Consider the following 27602-nt stretch of genomic DNA (forward strand, 5'->3'; position numbering starts at 1 on the left):
ACTAACACACTTGAGAAAACACAGAATATTTATTGCACAAAAGAAGCCACTGGCATGATAGGGCGCACGCGGGTGCGTCCCTGGCCGATGCACTGCACTAATGGTTGCACTGGGGAAACAAGAGAGGACGTTGACGAGGCATAATGGCCTGAAGGAGCCGAGGAGACACTTGGGTCGACGTCAATATATATTGATGTCCCTCGGCCTATGGTCCCTAATTCCCTATGGTGAACTGTCCTGATTTGCCCGCGTAGCTCTCGTCGGAGAGGGAGTGGAGTTCAGGGCAACGTGGCCGGGACCGGAAAATAAGGGACCAGGAGGGAACTTTGCGTATGTGGAAGGAATGGTAGATGGTAACAAGGATCATACGATGCTATCCGTTTTCACGAGCTCCTTTATTCCGTGAAGAATCCTGTCGCAGCCTGGCCAGTACGTCGAGAAACGAGAGTCCTCCTCTGCCGCGACCCGGACTCGCGGAAACAAACACTTGGAGACAAAATGAGAGCCGGCGTAACAGTGAATGCGGTCCCGTAGCGAATCGTACTGGTTACGAAAGTTCAGCGGTGCTTCGTAGCACATACACGACTCGTGACGTATGCGTAGACGACTCTATAACGATATATACAGATTAAGGAAGTAGGAAGGTCCAGACGCGCACTGCATGCGTCTCGAGCGGAGTGAATAGCGAAGTTACGAAGACGCGATCTTGTTAACGAGGTTTATCGTGGGGAATCCTGTCACAGCCTGGACGACCACGTGGGTAGACGAACGTTTCATCCACGCTGCGACCCGGACTCCGTGCTACTTCTCACGGTGCGGAGCGAAGCAGGTCCACCCCGTGCGACTCCCAGCAGACGACTGACTCTCTGCTGTCCGCGCGCCGCTACGCGCGGGCTGCAGAGGAGGGGAAGGGGAAGCGGGCCGGCGGGGAAGACACGAATCGCGCGGCGGGCCAGGCTTGCCGATCTACATGATAATGACACAGCATAAGCACTTTAAAATATATACATAACTCTCTAAATGCAAAGTATTAAAAAGAAAAGGACATTATAAATTATTAACAAAACGTAGACACTCGTGAATATTTACAACGGAACATAGTGACAATAAATATAGGATATTATAAGTTATTTACAAGACACAAGATTGCCTTTGGACGTTCCAGGGCGCACACGGGTGCGTCCCTGTTTGTAGACACTGCACTTAGGTTGCACTAGTAATGCAAGAGAGGACGTTGACGAGGCATAATGGCCTGAAGGAGCCGAGGAGACACTTGGGGCGATGTCTATATATATATATACACACACACATATATACATATATATCCATATAACTTAAACAAAGACGGTGCCGAACACTCCCGAAATGGAGCAGTGTGTGGTTGAACCCAGGATAATTTGAATATTGACATTTAAATGTTTTTAATTAAGTAAGTAGGGCATGAAGAGACATGCCTATTTTTGCACGAGTGTTTTATATTTTCCTTTTAAACAACATGTGGCACTATTTAAAACAAATATAACGGTTATACCTGTTCGGCACGGAGGCACCATGATATCGCTTGGAGAGTGTGCTCTTCCAGTCGGTGTCTTCTTATAATTTGCTGAGGTAAGACATGTCTACACCCTGGGGACTTCATCCTATTGCATCACTAATAATTTCTTCTGTTTTCTCATCTTAACTATTCCATATCACTTTCTACATGACCTCGGGGCTTGTCTCGGACAGCAGACTGTATAATTAAATATTATTTCTTTTACGGAACTTTGAAACCAACCTACGACAATCATTCATGTAGCCACAAGGGTGAACTGCATCTCACTTAAACCGATACGTGCTAAGGGGCGTTTTTATAAGTTTAACTTGGTATGTTTACGAAGGCATGTAATAACCAACTGTGAAAAAAAAATGTGTGTCCTGGAAAACTGAGTTGCTTTTTAACCACATGTCGTCCATCGGTAGTCTCAGGCATGTGGGACGCCTGAAGAGCCCACATCACCTACTATCTGTGTCGGCGTGCCCAACGCCGATAGCAGGCCAGGTCTGTGTGATTTCTGTTTGGCATGGAGGGTCGAATCTCGTCTCCACATGAATGACGTTGCCGTCGTCCGGGGTCTCGGGCTCGAGTCCCGGTGTGGCTCCTAGTGGGAAAAGGCGGTTCTTGCTACGTATTGTCCGGGTGGGCGCCAGACTAGCTCGGTTCTAGTCGTGAGTTTGGGGGTCGTGGATGTATGTGCCCCTGCGTGGCCCACTAGGGCCGGCGGCGGTGTTGCGTGAGATGATTTTAAATAAGAGGCGTGGAGTTGAGGTGGTGGTGTCGTACCTTTTATTCATAGGAACGAGTCGTACACAATACAACACTCTACAGAGGTCCCCGGGGGGGGTTTACTCGTTATTCCGTGGCGCCGTATGGTTTGTGTTCCGCGTTACGTGGCCTCGGACGCTGCTACGTCTCATACGTCTCACTGGTTACACGGGTAACGTAATTTCGTAACACAAAGGCGGGACACAAAATACACTGAATTAAGGGGGTGCGCACAAGTTACGTGGCACTCGTTACTCGGGTAACGTAAGTTAGCAATACAAAGTACGGGACACAAAAATACACTGAATTAAGGGGGCGCGCACAAATTACGTGGCACTCGTTACTCGGGTAACGTAAGTTAGCAATACAAAGTACGAGACACAAAAATACACTGAATTAAGGGGGCGCGCACAAGTTACGTGGCACTCGTTACTCGGGTAACGTAAGTTAGCAATACAAAATACGGGATACAAAAATACACTGAATTAAGGGGGTGGACGATTGGAGACGGCCAATCCCGTATGCAAATGTCTCGGCGCGGGTGTTGTGCCCACTGTGGTAAAACACGCACCGCAATTAAGTTTGTCCAAGTTCCCTTGCGGGTTTGTGGTCAGCGCCGTGCGCGTGACCTTAAATAAAGTTCTGTAAGTTGCGGGAGGCGGCCCGTGCCGTATACTGAAGAGCAGCCCCGCTGACCAAGTGTGGTGCGGGGTGTCTTTAAATTGATGCGGCCGGATTAGGTCCTGGACCGAAAAAAGGGACCGGGTACTCACGGAGAGGTTAAGTAATAAAAGGGGTTCTGTTAATTAGTGACTATATTTACCGGACGTTACTTTCGATGTAGACAAAGGATGTTGCCTCTCCGTGGGACGTAGGTCCGCCCCGGTCCGTGAGCTGCGCTGAACTGCCGAACTGGCATGGCGTCCGAGGGAGGCTCGGCCTCTCTCGCGCCAGGCGTGACCTCATTACGCTAGACTCCAAACGGGTGTGTCTGGAAGAGATTTTATTGTCGCTAAAATCCTAATTTAATGTTTTAGGAGGAATGGGTACGGTTCTTCTCTTGTCTACTCAGGTTTCCGCGGCTTTGTCTTTGATTGCTGTTCGGGTCGCCTGACTCGGGTGGGCCATGGCCAGGGGTGTGTTCCGTTAGCGGGAGCGTATACTGGCGGGTGCAGGTCGGGCTCTGGGGTGGTCGTCGGCCAGACGACGTCAAACGCCCCCCCCCCCTGTGAAGCCCGACCTTGCGCCGCTTATGGTCCCGCTAACATGGGGCCACCCCTAGCTCCGGCCACTCCATCCCGGCGTGGTTCGCGGCTCAGCAGCTGGTTGGCTCCGCGTACTGGACCTGGTGATCAAGGCCGACTGGGCCAGCGTGCGCGCCGCCCCGGTTGCCGTCGTGGCAGACGTGCCGAGGGCGGCGTCGTGGCGCCTGTGCGGGGTCAGCGGCTGATAGGGTCAGCGCACTGGACCTGGTGAACGTGGCCGACTGGGCCAACGTTTGCGCCGCCCCGGTTGCCGTCGTGGCAGACGTGCCGGGGGCGGCGTCGTGGCGCCTGTGCGGGGTTAGCGGCTGATAGGGTCAGCGCACTGGACCTGGTGAACGTGGCCGGCTGGGCCAACGTGCGCGCCGCCCCGGTTGCCGTCGTGGCAGGCGTGCCGGGGGCGGCGTCGTGGCGCCTGGGTGGGGTCAGCGGCTGATAGGGTCAGCGCACTAGACCTGGTGAACGTGGGCGACTGGGCCAGCGTGCGCGCCGCCCCGGTTGCCGTCGTGGCAGGCGTGCCGGGGGCGGCGTCGTGGCGCCTCCTAGCTCCGGCAACAGCTCCACCCGGGTGGCGCTCTCGGTGGCCGCAGTTGGTAGGGCCCGAGCACCTGTCCCGGGTCGTCCCACGCCGAACATCCGGGTGCTGGCCTGTTGACGTTGGCCCTCAGCGTCTGGTACGGCGTGGATGGGTACAGCCTCCTCTCCCGTTCCGGTGTACCGGGCGGGTTTGGAGTAGAGGCCTCCTCGTCCCCGTCGTCCAGTTCCATCATCATGAGGGTGGTGTCGGCGTGGTCGTTGTGCGGTTGTGCCCTAAGCACCTCCCCGGACTCGTTCTCGGGGGGTGACAGTGGTTCCGAGTGTGGCTGCGGTGTCTCGCAGCGTGCAGCGGTGCGGTGGTGGCCAGGGTGCCGGCCGGCAGGGGCGGCGGCGACCAAGGTCAGGTGGCTCTCGGTAGGCGGGCTGCAAGCGCGGGCGGCGCTCGGCACGGTCCGGCTCAGCCTTGCCGACATGCGGGCGTTTCGCGGCCCGTCGTGCCAGACGGATGACAGGTGTCATCGGCCGAGTGGCGGTCACGTGCGGTGGGGGGGCGGTCGGGCGTCCAGGTGCCGTGGCGTCGACCTGCATTGCGTCAGGCAGATGCAGGGAGCTCAGGCGACCCGGTAGCCGCGGTGACGTCACGGTGTGGCGTCGTGGCGCCTCTTGAGGGCGGAGCGCGCGTCGCCTCGGCAGCTGCTGTGGCAGGCCGGCCGAGGGGCGGCGTCGTGGCGCCTCTTGAGGGCAGATTGCGCGTCGCCTCGGTGGCTGCTGTGGCAGGCTGTCCGAGGGGCGGCGTCGTGGCGCCTCTTGAGGGCAGTGTGCGCGTCGCCTCGGCAGCTGCTGTGGCAGGCGGTCCGAGGGGCGGCGTCGTGGCGCCTCTTGAGGGCAGAGTGCGCGTCGCCTCGGCAGCTGCTGTGGCAGGCCGGCCGAGGGGCGGCGTCGTGGCGCCTCCTGAGGGCAGAGTGCGCGTCGCCTCGGCAGCTGCTGTGGCAGGCCGGCCGAGGGGCAGCGTCGTGGCGCCTCTTGAGGGCAGATTGCGCGTCGCCTCGGTGGCTGCTGTGGCAGGCTGGCCGAGGGGCGGCGTCGTGGCGCCTTTTGAGGGCAGTGTGCGCGTCGCCTCGGCAGCGGCAGGCTGTCCGAGGGGCGGCGTCGTGGCGCCTCTTGAGGGCAGATTGCGCGTCGCCTCGGTGGCTGCTGTGGCAGGCCGGCCGAGGGGCGGCGTCGTGGCGCCTCTAGCGTTTTTGATGTTTCAGGCGGTGCCGAAGACGGCGTCGACGTCGATGTCGTGCGCGTCTGTCTCGTTTTGGTGGGCTCCATCCCCTGTGCCTCGAAGCCAGGCGGGCACCGCGGGGCGAGTCCCGGTGGCGGGGCCTCGCACAGGCGTCTCGGCGTCGTGGCCCTGGGCATTCCGTTTTTTAGCGTCCCTTTTGAGACCGCGCGCTCATGTGGCAGTGACGACGGCTGCATGTAATTGAAGCTAGGCGGTGGCGACGGTGTGGCGCGACGTGTCGGTGCCGAGTCTGGTGGCGTCCCGGATGAGGCGTGTGTCGTAGACGACGCGGGTTGCGTCGGAACGGTCCTTCGCGGCACTGTGACAGTGGTCAGGTGCGGTGGCGAGGCCATCCCGGCGTCGTGAGGTATCTCCGACACGCTGCGGATTCGGGTCGTCGTTGCAGACTGCGGTGGGACGGTCGGCGTCGTGCGTCGTTCGGTCGGCTTTGGCGGGTCAAGCGTCGTCGCAGTCATGTTGAGTGGCGTCAGGTCTGCGAGGGGTGTTGAGGCTGGTGGCGTTGGGCCCGGAGGCGGAGGGAGCAGGATTGGCGGCGAGAGGGTGACGAGCGTCGGCGTCGGGACGGAAGGCGTCCTTGGTGAGGCGTAGTGCGTCGGCGTGAGTGGCGTCAGGTTTACGAGGGATGCCGAGGTTGGTGGCTCCGGGACAGGAGGCGACGGGAGCGGGATTGTTGGCGGCATGATGAAGGTCGTCGGCGTCGGGACGGTTGTACGTGACGGTGCGGATGTCGTCGGGGCATGAGTTCGTGATACGTCTTGCGTCTGCGTGAGTGTCGGCGTCGGGACGGTTGTACGTGACGGTGCGGATGTCGTCGGGGCGTGAGTTCGTGATACGTCTTGCGTCTGCGTGAGTGGCGTCTCGATGTCGTGAATTGTCGCGGCGTATCGTAGGGGAGGAATTAGTAGCGCTGCTCCCGAATACTGCACTTGGGTGGCTCGTCCTGCGGTACATCGCGCGCACGTGAACGTGAAGGACTCGCGCCTCAAAGTACCTTCACGCTCGTTGGTGCAGTCACGATGCCATAGGTCGGTACACTCGTCGCAGTGGTAGCCCATGCTACTTCCTCCAGGACACGACCGGCTTCCACGCATCGTCATCCCGTATGTGCGATACTCTTGACAATAGCCACACTCGTACCCCGCGGCGATCCTGCCGTTTAAGTACCATCTCGGGTAGAGGTGGTAACACCCACTGCATTCGTCTGCATCCATCTCTTGTTATCGTGCGTGTTCAGCTGTGTCGAGTCGTGTTTTTCACTCGTGGCTCTGTGCGCGCTGTGCAAGTCTGCGCGCGGGGTCGCGCTCGCCGGCTAGGCAGGTGCCCGGACAGCCGCACAAAACAGAGGCCGAGAATGGCCGCGGCATGGGCGGGGGTGCGGATGGGCGTGTGAGGCGATGGCCGAGAGCGCCCGGACAGCTGCACAAAGAGGAGGCGAAAACGGTCCGCGCGGGGTGGGGGTAGTGACGTCGCTCCGTTGCTCGCCTCGCCGTGATGACGTGTGGAGGTGGGGGTGGTTGGAGTGTCCTTTGTCCGCTCGCCTCGTCGCGCCGGTCTGTCTGGCCTTCGACCCTTCCTGTGTCCAAAATGGCCGTTTCGTGTCTCCGCTGTCGCCTGTTGGTGAATTTATCTCGAAAATGTCCAGGAGGTGGAGAAAAAAAAATTTTCACGTTATTTTCTGCCCCACGCAGCGGGCGCCAAATGCCGTCGTCCGGGGTCTCGGGCTCGAGTCCCGGTGTGGCTCCTAGTGGGAAAAGGCGGTTCTTGCTACGTATTGTCCGGGTGGGCGCCAGACTAGCTCGGTTCTAGTCGTGAGTTTGGGGGTCGTGGATGTATGTGCCCCTGCGTGGCCCACTAGGGCCGGCGGCGGTGTTGCGTGAGATGATTTTAAATAAGAGGCGTGGAGTTGAGGTGGTGGTGTCGTACCTTTTATTCATAGGAACGAGTCGTACACAATACAACACTCTACAGAGGTCCCCGGGGGGGGTTTACTCGTTATTCCGTGGCGCCGTATGGTTTGTGTTCCGCGTTACGTGGCCTCGGACGCTGCTACGTCTCATACGTCTCACTGGTTACACGGGTAACGTAATTTCGTAACACAAAGGCGGGACACAAAATACACTGAATTAAGGGGGTGCGCACAAGTTACGTGGCACTCGTTACTCGGGTAACGTAAGTTAGCAATACAAAGTACGGGACACAAAAATACACTGAATTAAGGGGGCGCGCACAAATTACGTGGCACTCGTTACTCGGGTAACGTAAGTTAGCAATACAAAGTACGAGACACAAAAATACACTGAATTAAGGGGGCGCGCACAAGTTACGTGGCACTCGTTACTCGGGTAACGTAAGTTAGCAATACAAAATACGGGATACAAAAATACACTGAATTAAGGGGGTGGACGATTGGAGACGGCCAATCCCGTATGCAAATGTCTCGGCGCGGGTGTTGTGCCCACTGTGGTAAAACACGCACCGCAATTAAGTTTGTCCAAGTTCCCTTGCGGGTTTGTGGTCAGCGCCGTGCGCGTGACCTTAAATAAAGTTCTGTAAGTTGCGGGAGGCGGCCCGTGCCGTATACTGAAGAGCAGCCCCGCTGACCAAGTGTGGTGCGGGGTGTCTTTAAATTGATGCGGCCGGATTAGGTCCTGGACCGAAAAAAGGGACCGGGTACTCACGGAGAGGTTAAGTAATAAAAGGGGTTCTGTTAATTAGTGACTATATTTACCGGACGTTACTTTCGATGTAGACAAAGGATGTTGCCTCTCCGTGGGACGTAGGTCCGCCCCGGTCCGTGAGCTGCGCTGAACTGCCGAACTGGCATGGCGTCCGAGGGAGGCTCGGCCTCTCTCGCGCCAGGCGTGACCTCATTACGCTAGACTCCAAACGGGTGTGTCTGGAAGAGATTTTATTGTCGCTAAAATCCTAATTTAATGTTTTAGGAGGAATGGGTACGGTTCTTCTCTTGTCTACTCAGGTTTCCGCGGCTTTGTCTTTGATTGCTGTTCGGGTCGCCTGACTCGGGTGGGCCATGGCCAGGGGTGTGTTCCGTTAGCGGGAGCGTATACTGGCGGGTGCAGGTCGGGCTCTGGGGTGGTCGTCGGCCAGACGACGTCAACGTCACGCCCTGAGAGGAGTCTCAGGTGGTTCTGTGTGCCCTTCTCATACGGTGGCGCCTTCTTAATGACTTAACATCCAAAATGTACCCTCCGAGCTCACAATAATTTGACCAGTAAGTTTTAGAATGTGACAGGGTCTTAACTTTTTTTTTCCACATTTTTATGTAGTATTTGTCGCTTTGCTGGACAATTTTTTATTTATTATTGCAAAGGTAATGTATGAGTTCTATATCCTTTGCTTGTCTATGGCTTCTGTGGTCTATTCCACTTTTTGTATACTTTCTATGAGTTCGCCGTCTATGGTTATTTTTTTGGGTATGTGGAAATGTATTATATGGGCGATTTTTACACTTGAAAGAAGAAAATTAAATTTACGAAGACAGTATAGTTATTATTAAAGTTTGTTATAATGGTTAGAGTGTGATTACTGACCAATATAGTGTAGTTTATTTTGATTCTGATCTGTTGGAAGAAGTTCTCGGGTATCAAGCAAGTTATTGATGTAAGTTTATTAATTAATGTTAAGTATGTTTAAGTTAAGCCTAATATAATTTTGAATACATGTTTCCAGTTGTGTGTTGTTTAACCAAGCAGCACTTGAATTACTAATTCATTTCTGCTCTGATTTCCTAATGAGGTTAAATTACCTTTACCGGTTAGGTAGAATAATATTGGTTAGGTACTTTATTATATTTATTTATTACATTATTGAGCACAATCACACAATACCGTATTATTCTACTTATATCCGTTGAATGACTTGTAACTTGAAAAATAGTTCAGTTTTTAATGTTTGCCTCCTTTTTGTTGAGTTTGTAACGTTTAATATTGCGCTACAATATATAATAATATTTATTAATTGATAGTTTTAAGAATATGCGCTCACACTACGCAAAACAAGCACAATGGCCTTGTGAACTCAAATTTAACTGCATGACAATTCGTTTAACTTTTAGGTATTGTTTGGTTTTATGAAAATTGTTATCTTCGATAAAAGTGTAAAACTTTCTGTGGAAAAATCAAGAAACTAATATTTTTGAATACTCTTAATGTTGTTTGATAGCCCTGCAAATATTGTTTTAAATTACCACCTGATTTTGAACTCAGTATTAGGGAGGACAATGAAGTCAAGAAAAAATATGGAGTAAAAAACATTTACATCAAGAAAACATCAAAGTGGAAATAATTAAAATCACTATTGTTTTACTAAACTATATTTAACATCTTTTTGATGATTCTGTTAAACAGTATTTCAGTATAATAGCAGTGAAGCTAGAATTTTTCTTAGAGTTGGGGAGGGGGTAATTTTTTTTTAATTATTGAATCCTTAGGGAATTTCATTATGGCAATGTGTAAAACAAAAAAAAATAGGTTTTTAGTTATTTATTTAGGGCTATTTATTAAAAATTTAAATATTAGAAGGTTTTTTTTTTTTTTTTTTTTAACTTCTAGTCGAGATAAAATTATATATTCTTAAAGAGGAGGAAATTTCATAAATGCTAGTTTTGATTTCAGCAACTTAGCTTAATTATTTGTTACTTTATTTTAATGTTGTAAATAGTGTTTGCGGTACCATCAAATCTCATTAAGAATTTAAAAAATTAGTATTAACAATAATTTTGAAAAAAATAAAAAATCAGACAATCTCAGTAGGTATTTGAAAGACTGTAATCCACTTTTGAAGTGTTTTAAAATCAATTTTTCATTAACTGAGGTCATTGTTTAGTAAACAATTATTTAGGAATTTTAATTTTTATAGAAATTTGTTTTATTGATTACAGTCGGTGGACTAAAATTATTTTGTTTTTGAAATCTTAATTCGTAAGACTTATTATTAATTCTGTGTGTTTCAATAAATAGATTGTTAAATTTTCTTTGAAACTAATATTTTTCTTATTCTGCACTATAATTCTTTAAAAATTTGTTTAAATGAACTTTTGAAGCAGATATTAAATACTGTGACAGGAAAGTTCTGCGATGCCATCTATTTCGTCTGTTGATGAGAGTGCACTATCGTCACCGCTATCACTGTCAGTACCACCTAAATGTACCATTTCATTGTCTATCATAAAGTCAAAATGCACATCTGTGTTGTGAAAGTTGCAGAGATATTAATTATTAAAGTGTAAAGCCCCGTTTACACTGGCGCAACAAGTGTTGACAACACAGGGCGTTCAAAACTTACGAACATTGTTGTCAGAACTTAGTTGAGTTCAGGATGCTGGCTAAGAAATATATGCTTATTCCATCTACTGTAATAGTCATTTTTAGTGGATGTTCATGTAGATGTCAAATTCAATTTTGGGTTTGTCCATCTCTCCAGTGTCACCAAAAGTATTCTAATCCAAATTTATTGTGAGAGCTTAATTGTGATGATTGTGGATCACGTTTGCACGAAAGAAGATTTAAGAATTTCAAAAGAATATCAAGTTCATATATTGTGAGTTAATGCTTAACAACATTGGTAGTAAAAATAAGCAACTGGCTGATTCCTTTGTGTATAACAATTTTGCAAACCTTTGTTTTCAACATTGCTTTGGTTTTTACCGGTCACTGACGGGAAGGGGAATATTTATTTGCCAACATGTGTTGCCAATAATGTTGCGATGGTGTAAACGTGGCTTAAAAAGCACGGTTTCACGCCTTTCAGCCCAAGCACTTAAAATCAAAAGACTGCAACTTAGCAAAAAATGAAAATTTTAGACTATTTTATTTTATGTTAATACAGACACTCACTAGTAGCAAAAAATGAATATTTTAGACTATTTTATTTTATGTTAATACAGACACTCACTAGTAATAACTAAGCAATCCTTAAAAAAATAAATACGTAATAATTTTTTCTATGCAATATCATTTTAAATTGAATTGGAATATTTGCATTCCCCAGATATATGTGACTTTTGGTCAAAATATTTTCTATTTAGGAATTTTACGTGAGGACTTAAATAAATTAAAAATATTAGGACTTTGAAATTTTCTTACGACTATAAACAGTAAGAAGTTTGGTTGAAGCTCAGGTGGGGTAGTTGCACCCATTGCATCATCCTCCCTCTGATATTTATTGTAGTTTACCATTTTACCATATTTTAGTTTACCATTTAAAATACTGTTAAATTGTTTAAACACCACTGTAAATTTGTGTAAATAGTTTGTAAGGTTAAACATATTTAAAGAATTTTAAAAGATTTTTTTTTGGGACTCGAAAAATACCATTTTCTTAAAGTCTGAGTAAAAAAACTATTGTGCGAGAGTGCATAAATTTTCTAGATTTTTAGACAATATTAAATGTTGCTGGCTTAACCCTTTTCTAGCATTCACTGATACCTTTCCCCCCAGAAAAAAAATTATAAAGAACCAATTTTGGGGAAGTGTTTAATACTTAAAAATGTTTTATGTATTATGAGTAGTATAGTTTGGTCGGTTCTGAAATTCCTGTTTTTAGACAAAATTTCCTTTCTTGTTTCCTGCAAAAATTCAGTGGGGCCAATTTTCCATCGACAGGGGCAATATTTCATCGAGTTGAGCTAAATTCCACTAAAACCCCATCGTATGTATGACCTTGACAGTGACTGTAAACATGAAATCTTTCATTTTTGACCAAATAATTCCAAAAAAATTCCAAAAAGTATAAAAAAAAATTGCTTACTTTAAATGTTAGTTACTTAATCAATTTTGGTCCACGGTTCGATTCCTGGCGAGAGTAAACACGTAATTTATTAATAAAAAATTTAAAATCTTTATTTCAATTTAATTTAAATTAGAAAATAAGCCATTCTTATGCCACACCCGCCATCTTGGATTGTATAATGTTACATTTTGCATTACGGACACCATCTTGAAAATTCGTGATTATTATCCGATTTTAATGGCAAAATTTTCAAAATCAATAACAAAACATTTGAATAAATTTTAATAAAAAAATGTACTTACTGCATGGAGTGCTTGGTTTGAATCCGTAGCAGTCATTCAATTAAAAATGGTGACGGATCATTCCTCCACAGAAGCCACCAGCAGACTGACCTCCCACCACTAATGCCAAGGCAGATAATACACCAGCCGGTATGACGTCATGGCAGCTATCTTGGTTCCACCATCTTGTCTGGTGGAGGTCCCCATCTCATTTTCATCTGCTGGAGTGCGCTGTGGCCATATTAGTTTAATTGTTGTCCGCTAGAGCGCTGTACTATTTATTATCGTAGTTTCAGCCATCTTGGTCGCCATCTTTAATTTTGTAATTATTAAGCTGTAAATTAGGAAAAAAATTCCAAATTTTATTTAAAAAATTACTTTTTAAAACAATGATTCCATCACCTCTGTTCGATCCTTTCTTGATGCAATAAAAGATAATTTAATAAATATTACCAAAACAAATTACAGTTTCTAAAAAAAACTAAATTACAAATAAAAAAATTATTACAGAAATTCTACAAGAACTAAAAAAACAAACAAATTACAAATGTTTCCCAATGTCTACAGTCTTCTTAGAAGGCGAAGCGAGTCCTTTGCATGCCTTGACATGTCTTTTCAGGTCTTCTCCACATGACATTTGATTAACCAGCCACATCCAATCGGTGGCCAGGTACATCCAGTCGGTTGGTCAGGCTAACACTTCAAGTTAGTGGCTAGGTACAACCAGTCAGTGGCCAGATACATCCAGTCGGTTGATCAAGATGGTTGGTGGAAAGTTAAGCCCAGTCGATGACCATGCACATCAGTCGGTTGGCCAGACATGCACGTTCAGTCGGTTGGACAGACACATCTAGCAGGTTGGCAAGGTACGCCCAGACAGTGGCTAGGCACGTCTATTCAGTGGCCAGGAACGCATGTCCAGTAGGTGGCCAGACCATCTCTATTTGGTAGCCAGGCACATCCAGTAGGTGGTCAGCAACATCCAGTCAGTAGCCAAGAGGTATTTTTCAATGATACTTGGCGACCATTTTGAATAGTTAATGTAAAAAATCATGTGCATAGGCCAAGTGTCTTCAAACCACAAGATAATTCTCGTTAATACTCATCCATCATTTTGCACTGGTCAGGTTCAATATCTGGCATATAGACTAGACATCTCTGATCCACGAGGCCAATCATGTCCTAAGTAGCTACAAACTTTTCGATGCTCATTCATAGAAAAGGAAGCACAATCGAAAGCACAATAAAAAAAAAACACATTTTGAAGCACATTTCAAAAAAGGAAGCACAATTGAAAGAACAATCAGCGAAAAGGGAGCACATTTGCAAGCACAATCAGCGAAAAGGTTGCAGGATAAAAAAAGGAAGCACAATCAGAAGCACAATCAATGAAAAGGAAGCACATTTGGAAGCTTTGGAAGCACAAACAAAAATGGAAGCACATTTGGATGCACAATCAGCAAAAGGGAAGCACATGCAGTAAAAGGATGCACATTTGGAAGCCCATTCGGCAAAAAAAAGAGCTGTACTACGAGAACTCAGTCTTAGTTACAAATCAGATTATGAGAAATAAAACCATTATTTGTGAAATTCAAAATATAATTTATTTTTGAAAATTGTATACAAATTTAGGTAAAACAAGTCATATATGTATGTAGCCTGCTTCCCTCAGTTCTTTGAGTATGAAGGCTATTTTGTTGAGGTGCAAGTAGTTTCATGCCCTAAGCGAAGCCATCAGTAGTAGCAAACGATTGACCAATATGTTAGGATCTTCCAATGATGTGTAATCAATCTCTTATGCTACTGTCATCTTCCTGAAATACTCACATTAAGTAATAATAAATTATTAATAGCCCTAACTGGTTTGTAAGAAATTAATATATTGGAATAATTGTTAATATTTTTTGTATTATTCTAATTTTTGTAATATTGATTTTTGGTATAAATTAGAGAACTTTTGCCATTGAAGGTTTGGTTACATAATAATTTAGATTGTTTTAGTAATTGTTTTTTTGTTGTAGACATGTTTCAGTTTTTTGGCAATGCTGGAATCAAAAAAACTTGAAGAATTTGATTCGCCAGTGAAATACCGCATTGTTGTGAACAAGTCGCCAAATAAATAAAATTAAATAAAATTTTCACATGGCAAAGTAATTCAGAGCTTTGTATTGCCGTAGACTGTATATTTTAAATGTAGAGGCTCCTGTGTGAAAAATAAAAAAAAATATAAAATTATATCAGTATTGTCTTGCAAAACAGATTGTATTTTTATTGGATTCTAAAAATCTCTGTAGTAGGTAGTGGTTAGAGCTAGATGTATTCAAATCAACTGTAAATAAAAAACTTTTTTCTCCAAAAGGATTTAAATTGTTTATCAATGATTTTACATAATTATTAATGTAGCTGACATAACATAATCTTTTTTAACAGGAGATCAACATTTACTGGAGATTTTAAATATTTTCACTAGGATGTTCAATAGTTTAGATAAGCTGTAAGGATATGAGAAATAAAGTAGCTATGGAAGGAAATGAGTCTGTCTGCAATGTTTAGCCATTGAGAAGTTCAGGGATGTGAAAAAAATTCTAAAATGGTTTTGGAGTACTACAAATGTTGCTCGATTATAAACAAACCCCCCGTCCCTCAAGGAGTTCTCAAAAGTGGCAGGGGCGTATTCAGGGAGAGGCCAGCCCCCCCCCCCCCCCCCCCCCCCTATATAGACTCACTAACCAGCTTAAAATAATGAATATATGGCTCAATGTATTCCTACTAAACATGACAAATTTTAGAGTAAATATAATTTTCTTTGAAGCAGTAGTACATAGTCTAAGGATCTGTCGTTCATAAGTGGCATTTTTCATTTAAAAATGTCACGTTTGGGGGAAGAAAAAAATATCACTAGAAGTTCATCAGATAGCCATACATGCCTATTAAATTGGAAAAAATTTCTTGAGAGGAACAATGGAACAGGCACTTTTCTGTGAACCCGGTGGTGGGAGGAAAAATCGATATAAATCCCCTCAGATCCCAAAAACCAGGCCTGCCAAAAATTTATTCTTCCCCCTCTTGCAAATCCTGGCTATGCAAACACTTGGTGGGTAATGGGACACGTCATGCGTTGTAGGTGTATGCATTAGGGATCCCTCGTTCGTGTGGTGAGGTCGTGTGAGCTCGAGCCCAAGACCCCGGCATGTCTCAGATTTATGGGTTTTCGGGCACTGGGTCGTCCCCTGTGGTTGGAGCCCAGACTCCTTTCAGCCTGTGTGTATAACCTGGTGACGTGAAACCCAAGATAACGCCCCTCTTACTTTACTCGCCAGCAGGGGCGCAACAACAGAGGGGTATTTTGCCCCCCCTCTGAAACCTTGAAGTGGGGGCAAACGGGGTCAACGAAAGTGCTGTGTAATTAATTTTTAAATAATAAAACTGCTTAAATAGCACCATTTTCCACCTTGAAATACAAATTTTTCCGGGGGAGGACCCCCCCACCCCTCGTTTCAATATGGGGGATCGATGATTCTTTATAAAAAGGTATATTGCCCCCCTTTTGGAAATTTAGTTGTTGCGCCCCTGCTCGCCAGCATCACTTCGCAGTGTCATCCGTAAGTACTTACGTTACATTTTTAGAATGGACCTGATGGACGGAACGGATGACGGAACTGTATAACGTATAATATTGTTGTTAACCCGGCTAGTCGTTGAGAAGGAGGGAGGGGCAGGATGGGAAACTGCATAGCCCAACGGAAATGATTAAGGAGTTGGGGTGGGAAACGTTACAGAGGAGAAGAAGAGTGGAAAGGTTGGTCAGGATGTTCAAGGTGCTGAAGGGGGAAGGGGGATGGGGGCAATTGGGAAGCAAAGTACATAGAGGGGAGTACAGAGGACGAAGAGACCACAGATGTAAGCTCCAGAGGGTGTGGAGGCGGACAGAGAGAGGGCGGAACACCTTCCTGGTGAGGACGGGGAGGGAGTGGAATGGGCTGGGGGAGGAAATGGTGGAGGTCAGGGATGGGAGGGAGCTGAGGAGAAAGCTGATGGAGGGGGGGGGGGGAGAGGGGAGTGAGTGGGAGTTCTTGCCACCGGGTGAAAGCCCAATTGCAGGTTAAGTAATAATAATAATAATAATGCTGCGCCACGTAAGAAATCTTTGACCCGACTGGCTTCGCACATAATCTACTTAATGTGGCGTCAATTAGATCTATTAAGTAAGTACTTATAAGTATCACGTATAATTAAAATAATTATAATGCAATAATATTGCACCAAAAAGCACGGTTTTATGGATCGCATATGATAAATGTAAGTGTGGGTCAAGTCATGTTTACAATATTGGATTTCTGATTGGTTGAAAAAAAACGGAGGGGAAATTAATGACGTCGTATTAGTAGAGCATAGAGGTAAGAAGAAGAAATTGGAAGAAATAAAAAATTGGTAGAAATAGAGGGTAATGTTTTTATTGTAGCGTGTAGGCAATGGAAGATACGGAGTTTGTATAACTGGAGGTAATTGTTTTCTTGTTTGCGGTATCGTTTGTTTGTGATTTTAGGGGTGGTTTAAACGTGTGTGATTTTGAGGTGTGTAAAATTCGTTGTTTGATTAATAATGGAAGATTTCGAAATATATATAGGAAAAGTCGGCAACAAGTGCGAGTAAATTGTTAATTAACAATGTTGGGTTAGAATAGAAAAATTGGAGACTAAAATACGTCCAAAAATAGGTAAGTCTGATATGTAAAATCTTATGTATGTTTGAAGATGATGTTGATCTAAGGAATAGGTGATATATGAAAGTTAATATGTTGGGCTAGCACTCGCTCAGGTAATGAAAACGAAATGAATGTTTAGTTCGGTTAGGTAAGCTACATTAAAAATATTCAAAATCATGAACTTTTGTAATAAATAGAACACAGTGTTATATTTCACGATACCGCCATAAGTTGTAACGTCTAGAGATATAATTTTGTTGATATTGAAATATTTGTTTTGCAAAATAGACTACATCCGGGGGGGGGGATGATTTATAGTCCAGTTTACGATACCGAAGCATAGTATTCAAACAGTGAAATACGTGAAAAATAGTTTCTTGATGTAAGTTTTTGGACATACGCCATTGCAAAAACTTACATCAAGTCATGCACTCCCATTGCACAAATCTTTCAAAGATAATGAAAAATAGTGTGTTTATTGTTACCCGCCAAAAACCTTCCCGTTAGTATGCAGGGGTGGTAATGACGTAAGCGACGCCATCTTGGAGACGTCATCAGGATTAAATGGAATCGTAAACGTGACTACTCCCGGCCGCGACTCTGGTCGCATCCCGTTAACGTGCATGAAGGCAAATCCCCAAGCAGGCGAGCCAGTTTTTGTGATGCCTCAACGATAAATCGAATCTTAGAAAAATAAGTAAAAGTTTTCAACCTATTGTATTTTAATTATATTTAAGAAATTAATTGCCTATATTATTCTATTTAGTTTCAACTTCATAAAATCCTCAAACTGATTTTACTTTTAAATATAAGAAACATAATTTTTACTAATTTTTATCTTGTGTTTCATGTGTTACACTTGGCAAACCTAAGAAGACAACATGACGAGCTGAAATTGAGCATCATGCTAGCTGCAGTGTGTATGTTGTGCTACAAGGACAGAAAACCAAAGATTGGCATGCTTTTTTTTAATCTCCCGTCGTTATATCAGCTGGATAAAATGTCACCTACATGGAAGGATAACATGGAAACATATAGATGTGAACAACACACAACATTCATAGAAGTTGATCTTTTTTATTATTATTATTATTATTAAATGCGTGACAAAATCGCATTTGTGTTTGTCAAGTTGGCGATCTTCTAGCATAAGTATTATAAAAACGCTAAGAATCGATAACATCGAGTGTCCACTCAGTACTGGTACTTTATTTACTCTGTGCCCGCTAGAAGCGTTCCTTCGATTGTTCGTTCCCGCCTTATGACGTCGGCCCAAGAATCGTTGGTGCTTCAGGCGACAAAGGACTTTGCACTTACAGCTGTACCTCTGTTTTTGTTATAGTTGTGCCATGTGACTTGTCTCAGTTATAAAAAAAATTGTGTGATGTCCTGTCATCATTGCAGACAACTCCATGTGATAGTTGCAAAGATAATGTATTGCTTTGCAAAGTGACACTTAAAGTTGGAGTCATAATGGTACGACCATTAGGACGATTAGGCGTCATACATCGTTCCAGCACGACAGAGTTAATAGCGTAGGGTCACAATAGACACGGCAATATTAACATGATGAACTCTTAATATGTCTGCTGGCAAATCATTCCAAACCAAATTCGTCCATAAAAACAGTGTAGGTCTTATAGAAATCTTTATATTTCCTGTCGACAGCTGTAGTGCATAACAATTGAACATTTAATCTTCTATTGTATAAAGTGAGGTTAAGTTCATTTTAGATACAAGGGAGCACGCTACAGATACGTAGATAAGGGACAGAAAATAATTCCTCTGTTAGCTACGCTGAGTACTATAAATAAACCTAATAAACTGTTGGAAGTCACACTACAGTAATGTGAAATTTCGTTTTTCAACAAAGATTTACGAAGCAAGTAAATATTCTTGAAGTTTAGTTCTGTTAGGTTTCCGTTTTACTTTTCGTCTTGCTTTCCGTCGTGCGGTATACGAAGAAATTAGAAATAGAATCTACTTCTTGCGGACCGTCGCGGCGCGTATTTTGTCGTTTTGACGTCACGGTAGCCTTGTACTTTATTGGCTACTGAGCGTGTCGGGGTCTGTCGTGTTGTGTTCGTCGTGGCAGTGTGACTCCAGCCTTAGGAAACGAGCGTCCTTGGTTCTGCTCTTGATAACTGTCCTGTTGTATCCTGCTTCTGTTGTTCTGTCATAACTGTTTGTAGACGACTTCTTGTGATAATCGGTGTTCGTAAACAAAGGTCATGTGACTTAGGAAACGGGCACCACCGGTTCTACGCTTGAGAACTGTCCAATTTGAAACAAGTTGTCACAACGACTACATTAACTTCTACTTTTGCGCACAGGGTGTACGCATGAAGTGACGGGACTGGGCTTTTGACACACTGTGATGTCAACTTTCGTTGAAATGATCAGTTATTTATCCCCGGCCGTTACAGAAAGGCAGTCAACTTCAGACTGTAAAGCTTAGGATATGATTTAAGTCTTTTCAAGCCAGAAAATTTGATAAATAAAATTATTGTTGCATAAAATAAATGGCAAAATCTTAATGCAGGATTTAATCTCCGTTAACTTTGTTCATTTTTTTCAGTCTATAATGATTTATAACCAAATTCGTCCCACTCGTGTCTATCCTATTTTCTTTAAATATCACATGTATGTTAATTATTGATAACAGTAAATTTACTTGCGAGTCTGATACTAACAATAACAAACCTGATCATGGCATCATATAATAGGTGTTTTGGAACTAGTGCAGACCGACATAGGTTTTCTATTGGTGAGGTAAGAATCGAGGGAAAAATTAATTTATCGAAATTACAAATATAGATGCGACAATTAATCTGCAGCATAATGTGAGGCCAGTTTGTAAACACTTGATTCTTAAACTAAGTTATGGAGAAGTGTATAGATATCACACTTATATTGAGGAGACTGATGAGCGGGGATATTTCGCATGGGTGATTTTGAGAAAGTGTTCATTGGCGGCGAACGTAACTTCTGCCGTTCTCTCTGCTGTTCTTAGGCGCCGACGCGGTCCTGAAATCTGGAGCATGACCTCTTCAGTGTTCGCTACGATGGCCTGGTTGTTACTATGTTTTAAAATATAAAAAAAAAATAACTAATTTCCTTTCAGTGATAATCTTTTTAGTATACGTACATTGAAACAGTGCTTATTATATTATTAAAACTTCGAACTTGTACATGTGTAATCCAAGATTATTTTTTAGGTATGTAGGCAGGTCTATTTGGTTCACGTTACATCTTTACGTTGGTAAATATGGATAAACGCGCTAATGTAAGAGTTAAAAAAAAACCGTTTTTTTTTATTTTACAAAAAATATTTGCTTAATGTTTAATATTAGGACGACTTGCTCTGAGGGTGCATATTTCGTCTCTCGCACACGCCTTCGTAGATATTTCCGTCCAAGTTATTTTTGATTGCTGCCCACGAATCCCACTGTACTGCCCTATCAATTCTTACTTTCCTCGCCGACACGGTGTGTTGGTGTGTGCTTTTTACGTTTAGGAAACTGAGCTCGTGTTGAATGCAAAGTGTGGAGATCGGGTGATGTGTAGCTGTTTGAGAGTTTTCTGTTCGACACTCTTGGGCGGTGAGGCTTTTCGGAAAAACTTCTACCGATGGCGTAAATCAGCAGTCGCTGCGTGGATAAATCTTCGTTAAGCTCGGGTCCAAATACAAACATAAATATAAGTGTGGACTTTTAATTTATTCGAGCAACAGGGAAACCAGGGAATTTTTTATTTCCGAAAAATTCAGGGAATAGTAAGAGGAATGTGTGTGGGGTCAGGGAATAAATCGCTAGTAAAATTGTAAGACGAAGGCTCATCCTATTTCGCTTATCCATCAACATGGTCATGCGCATTGTATACGTGTTCTGTCTTCCTTCGATGCAATGTTGGTTTTCCTAGTATTTTTGTGCAGAAACATGTTTTTTTTACACGTGTGATTTCCGCCTGTGATGGTGCCTTGGTGTGTGACGCAATAAAATTGCTTTGTGCATAGTTTCCAGGATTTATTTTTACTATGAAAACAGTTTTGTCACGTCATCGAAGAATCTGTACGTTGTGATGTTAACGGATATCTGTTGTTTTCTATTGTAATATTAAATGTATTGGCCAGTGAATTATTATAAAACAGGTTGGCCACATGTCTTTGAATCCTTGAAAAGCGGGAATTGTTCTTGAATTTTAACTGGCCTTGGAAAAGCTGGAAATTTGCTTGAATTTTGGCATGTATCCGGAAATTGTATTGTTTCATAAAATGATTTTGACTCACAGAAGGAATAAATATTATATTCAATTTATCTTTTGGTGTGATGTACATTTCTGTGATTCAGTATCAGTAGCTACATATGTCATAATATTGCTGTGTTAACGACTGTTTTAAGGTTAATAGTTTCTTTTGAAACACTTAATGACTGGTATTTGTTAATTCTTATGTTTATGCTTTGAATTATTTTCGTTTACTGAACCTCTAAAACATAATTGTTGTCCTTAAAATCCTTGAAATGTCCTTTAGTTTATAAATCATATATTTGTGGCCACCCTGTAAAAGATACTTTAGAAATCAGGGAACTGTCAGTAAATTCCTTGTTGGTTATGCTGGACACGCTGTTATTTTTGTAAGGTTACATAGTGAAATTCTTATATGTATAGATAGTTATACTTCAAGATCATAATTCCTTGCTCTGGGAAAGAGTATATTAATCAAACACGCTTGTATTTTTTATTTTGCTGTTTTAAAATATTAAAAATCAAATTTTTTTTGCTCTTATAGTTTTTATGATAGACAAACTTTTACTTTAAAATAATCTTTTCTGAAATTGCCTGACCTCGCCAACTCCTGCCGTTCAAGAAAATATATAGCTTTGCATCTCACAGGAGTTAGAAACAATATAGTCCCATGAACAGCACTTTCAGTTACTGGCCAGCATGTTCATTGTGTGTTTTCCATTGGTTCGCAAGACTGCAGTATCTACAAATGAAGCCCCCCCCCCCCCTCCCCCTCATACGATCAGTCCGAACTAAACATTCGGAACTGTCTTGTGTGTGTAAAGACGGCGGGGTGATCAGTTGGAACTAATAGACTGACAAACTGATGGCTTTCCATCAAATTGAACTGTGGGCTCGAGAGATCTCAGTCAGAACTGCCGTGTGTTGCGAACAGCGTCTCATCAGTCCAACTGTCAGTCCATCAGCTGAGTGTTGTGGCAGACATCCTTGTTTACACTCTTTGGTTGCCTTGTTACTGACTAAAAGTGACTACAACTGCAACATTCGAGGTTTCTTACATATTCTACGATGTAACGATACATCCAACAGCAATAGCTACCACAAAATTAATCGTGTGTGGGAGAGGCTTCAGTTCAGTCCAAGTTGTCAGTTCGGACTGAGCACTTGGACTGATCGTGTGTGGAGACCATAACTTGGCAGTGGAATCAAAATATATTTATGGCCATTATAAACTCGCCTGTGAAAACCTTCATCGCTGGATCAAACAGTTTGACATCAAAAGTAGTACCTAAGAGACTGTTTATTTCCGCCGTTGCTGAAGGTCGTTAAGATGTCGGCGCGTCAAAGGCGTTATCTTTTTCTCGATGGGATCATCCTTGAAGTGAAGTTTCCCCGGGGTGTGGGATCTCGCGACTGAGGAGGGGAGGGGAGGTGCTAGCGAGCGGTGACGACCACGAGGGCCATAAACAGCGGCACGGCGCCAAGTCCGCGAATAGCCGCGCCGCGATGTGACGGCAGTCGAGGGGCGTCATGGCCGCGGTCCGCAGCTCGCTGCGCAGCCGGGGCTCGTCCTCCACGTCGGCGAGCGACCCCAAGGAGCGCGTGAATACCTGCTGCCGCAAGCTGGTTGCCTTCATGTGCACGCAGGTCGGCGTGGGCGGCCTCGTCGTCGGCTACGCCATCGTGGGCGCCGTCGGCTTCGGCTTCCTCGAGTCGACGTGGGAGAACCCGCAGGACCTCGTGGTGCGTCGGCTGCAGGCGGACTGCACGCGCGCCCTCGTCGACGTGGCCTTCTCCGTCAACGAGTTCAACGAGACGCGGTGGCGCGCCGAGGCGAACCTCGCGCTGCGCCGCTTCCAGGCGGGGCTCGCGCAGGCCGTCAAGGACGGCTACAACGGGCTCAGCTCGGAGGAGATGTGGACCTTCCCCGCGGCGCTCATGTTCTGCCTGGCCGTGTTCACGATGATCGGCTACGGCAACCTGGTGCCTCGCACGCAGTGGGGGAAGGTGGCCACCGTCGTGTACGCGGTGTTTGGCATCCCGCTCTACGTGCTCTACTTCATGAACATGGGGAAGGTGCTGGCGACCACGTTCCGCTGGCTCTACCGCCGCCTGTACGAGTGCAGCAGCGACGCGCGCGACCTGGGCGACTCGGACGAGGAGGTGGGGCTGCCGTCCTCGGCGCCCAGGATCATCGTCCCGTCCACCGCCTGCCTCTGGGTCATCGGCGGCTACGTCGTCACCGGCACCGTCATGTTCGCCATGTGGGAGGAGTGGGGCTACCTGGATAGCACCTACTTCTGCGTGACGAGTCTCTGCAAGATCGGCATCGGCGACTTCGTGCCGGGCGCCAACATCATCGAGTACCGCAGCGGCAGCCACCTGAAGCTGGTCATCAACTTCGTGTACCTGCTGGTCGGCATGGGGCTCGTGGCGATGTGCTACAACCTGATGCGTGAGGACGTGAAGGAGAAAGTGCGCGACGTCAAGGCAGACATGCTGCAGTGGCTGGAGGACATGCGCCTCAGGGTCGTGTCCTGTTGCTGCCGTTGAAGCGCAACTGCTAGGGTTTGGACTACCGTTTTACGGTATCTTTGACCGTCGGGCCAGACACCACCACTATGCTCATGCTTGAGGGACCAGCCTGCTGATTGGTTGCAGCTTGTGTTGGATCACCTTCTCTGTTCATCACTGATCCACGTGGGATTCGCACTAGTGACGGTTAAATGATGATCATTAACTTGAGGTCTTCTAGTCCGTATCAGATTAACAACCACCCTAATACGTAATTATTCTCAGGCTAAGTTACTATCTTTGCAAACAGTTTATTGCTAGTAGCTTGTTAAATCACATGTACTTGTGTTCTTCTGTTACTCGCTATCTGCTGCCGATAATGTGATGAGCGTCGAAACCAATGACTGTCATATTTGAAACGTTTGTGTCGCTGTAAAGATTGCAGTGTCGCATCTGAAAATATTGTGACACCTGCTTTAAAAATATACTAAATAAATAAATGACTTCTGTACAACTATTTTTGATTGAAAAAACTTTACTAACTGCGACTAGCACCATGTAGTGACAGATGTTTTGCCCTATGCACATGTTTCCGTCTGCTGGTCGTCATTAATTCATTCGACGATGACTTTTTCACGTGTTCAGTTTGTGTGCTATTCTAATAAGGCTGAGTATCACCAAAATCGATAAAGAACTGGTATAAAAAAAAACAATTTTACTGGGATAAAAATTTTGATTTTTAATTTGATAAAGTGTGCATATTTCACTATGACTTGTCCAAGATATTTTATAATGCATTTTGTAATACACTTAAATAATAATTAAATTTTACAAATTTCAAGCAGTTGCATGTGTTGCATCTCGATAAACTCGCTCTCTCCAATCAAATCAAAGGTTTGAGTATTTTTAACTATATAAGCTGATAAAATTATGTTTATGGTAAAAAGTAAATTAGAGATGAGTAGTTTTTTTTACCTAGCTAAAATTGTATATCTCTACTACTTGCAGTACCCAGCATTGCCTGGGCTGAACACACTGATATATTGTCCGCTTGTCAAAGCAAAATGGATAGCGTTATGTGACAGTGTGGTGGATATATAGTACTGACACACATTTACTGTTTTATGTCTATGATTCATTATTTTTTCTTACATAAATGAATTTACCCATGGCGATAGGTTGAATGGTTTAGAAGTTGATATGCTGCAGCGACAACCAGTGGTGAGTTACAAAAAAAAATGAATAGCATAAAAATCTTCTTCATGAAAAAACACTTTGATGTGCCAACTTTCATGGCAATCGGTCAAATAGTTTCTTGAGTTTATCAATCTTATACATACAACATCCATTTTTTTAAATGCATATGTAAAGAATAACCCAATCAGTAAATTTATTGCATTTCACAAAATATTGAATACATTTTGGTTGTATAAACCTAGTCGGGCAATAAGGCTAGAATCTACAAAAAAAATATTAATATGATTATATTAACTTCTGTGCACTCACAATTATGTTTTTGAGTTGATACTGACATTTTTTCTGTTAAAAGTATAGAACCTCTACAACTTCCACACTTAATACATTTATAGTAGAATATTTCTTAAAATATTTTCTTGTTTCCAGTCAGAATCTTAGTAAAATTCTTAAGAAAATCCTAAATAATGTTAGTCTCCAACTATAAATAACATTCAACACTAATTCACAGTCCCAACAACAATTTTCACAGTTTTATCAATAACATAATTTATACTCAAAAATTAGCTAAAGAGGTTACATGTTTGTTATGAATAGCATAGAAGGAATTTTATTTGAATTATGGTTGTGTAATGTTCTGAAATTGCATTTATGGTTATGAACACTGTGTTTGTTACTGTACTGTGTATTCTTCTTTTTAGAGCATTTAAACACAAGCTTGTTTTGAAAATAAAAATGTTTTTTACTTTTACTGCCAGTGACGCTGCTGCACGCAGTGACAATCGAGCGACAAAGTTGTATTTCCTTACAAAGGCGAAAACAAAGTGGAGGTGAACCGACCAATTACAATAGAGAACCATATAGGGAATAATACAAAAAAAAAATTTTTACTCTAAAAGTCTGGAAAGACACATCACACCACCCCATGGTTCGCCCTGATTGGTTGGCGAGATAGCGCCCTGCGGAAGTTCTAGTCCATTGCACTACAGCCATGCACCTACGCGCTGTGTTTTCCCAACAACACACTAACTTGAGGCGTGAAAAATAACTTGCTGGCAACAATGTGTCATGCCTGTGTCTTCCTTTATTTTTAAACCATCTAGAATGTTATAGCCTCACTAACTAGAATATGCTTTCGAATTCTAAAAACATAATTAATATACATATTATTTTTAACTGTCCAAACAAATTAAAGTAAAAAAATAATAAACTACACTACATTCAGAATTATGTAAAACCTAACAAAAAATAATAATAATTTATATTTAAGTACAAACAATATGACTGACATGCCTATGAATATTAGAAGAAACATGGATATAAAATAATTATGACCAATAAAAAAAAATCAGCAACGTAACACATCCTCAATTAATTGTTATTAGTAGCGGGGGGGAAGAATTATGCTATGTTAACTACGCTCCGCTGGTACCTAACTATTTGCCAGAGTTGAGACACGGAATTGCTTTATTCGAGATGTGTTAACCAAAGTGTGGGAAAAATTGGACTTTATATTGGATGTGTGCCATATAAATAAAGGTCCATGTTGAACATTTGTAAGAAAAACTAGGTTAGTTTACCTTCAATTTGATGTATGATTTGTTGTAAATAGTCTAAATAAAACTTTTTTATATTATACCATTGAAACTGGGCTATTCTTTTATGGACAGCCTGTATTATATAGCATTGTAGGATTGTTACATTCTCTTTTTCTTGAAATAAATCTTATGATAGATTGTGTTTTCAAGAATCTTGAAATTTTTGTTCATAGTTTCTTGTGTATTTGTGGATTTCAACTTTGTATTTTAATACAAGATCTTTGAATTATTCATGTTAGTTAATAATTTTATGTAGTGACTATATATCTATATTAGCAATAGATATTCTGTTTCTGCCTTTTTTAGTACCACTGCAATGTGTAGTACTAAAGGTAGAATAGTGTTTATATATATATATTAAAAACTATGTCATATGTAAAAACTATGTCGTATGTCAAATGCACTTAAATTTATTTTTGCTATATATTAGTATTTCTTGATTCTCTATAATTTTTCTTGGTTATTTTAGGTATTTCCTAGGTCAATGCCTCTCAGTTATGATACATTTAGGCCTATGTGTATTTCCATTTAAATAATATTCTTTGTCCGTATACTAACTTTTACAGTATTTTCTTCCACCCCCAACTGAGAACACTATTCTTTGTCATCAGAAATGACTTTGCAGAGTCAAAACTAGTGATTAAATTGTTGGTTACAATTTTTGTGGTGAGTGCTTTTTGAAAGTTCCTTGTGTTGTGCTTGCAGCACAGGTTTATATGTGTTTTCTTATTTGCAGGCAGTTATGCATTTATTAATCTCTGTAACAAGTGGCAGAGAACCTACTGAATGAATCGGCTGAATGAATCGACTTTCCTTCTGGAAGTTATTGATTCCTGCCATCTCAGACTTAAAATTTTGGAAAAGAAGTAACTCAAAGACAGTGGTAACTATTATTTTAAGAATTTTTGTTACCTTAGGTG

General features: G+C 43.5%; 2 protein-coding genes across 3 annotated transcripts in view; both read left to right on the forward strand.

The window, feature by feature from the left end:
* The first annotated feature begins 8789 nt into the window (after positions 1-8789).
* Positions 8790-27602, forward strand: part of LOC134533964 (mitochondrial protein C2orf69 homolog) — a 39953-nt gene continuing 21140 nt past the window's right edge. Inside the window, exons 1-2 of one of the 2 annotated variants that reach the window (XM_063371810.1) lie at positions 8790-9016; positions 27419-27565. In XM_063371810.1, the coding sequence (XP_063227880.1) occupies positions 27482-27565 (84 nt within the window). In that variant the 5' untranslated portion in view covers positions 8790-9016; positions 27419-27481. The remainder of the gene's footprint in view (positions 9017-27418; positions 27566-27602) is intronic. The other variant, XM_063371811.1, reaches the window with a different exon arrangement.
* LOC134534547 (TWiK family of potassium channels protein 18) lies at positions 22907-24734 on the forward strand. Its single transcript, XM_063373029.1, has one exon. It carries the CDS (start codon positions 22907-22909, stop codon positions 23927-23929), a length of 1023 nt encoding a protein of 340 aa, XP_063229099.1. The 3' UTR covers positions 23930-24734.

Source organism: Bacillus rossius, chromosome 7 (genome assembly GCF_032445375.1).
Source record: "Bacillus rossius redtenbacheri isolate Brsri chromosome 7, Brsri_v3, whole genome shotgun sequence".
Classification (NCBI taxonomy): domain Eukaryota; kingdom Metazoa; phylum Arthropoda; class Insecta; order Phasmatodea; family Bacillidae; genus Bacillus; species Bacillus rossius.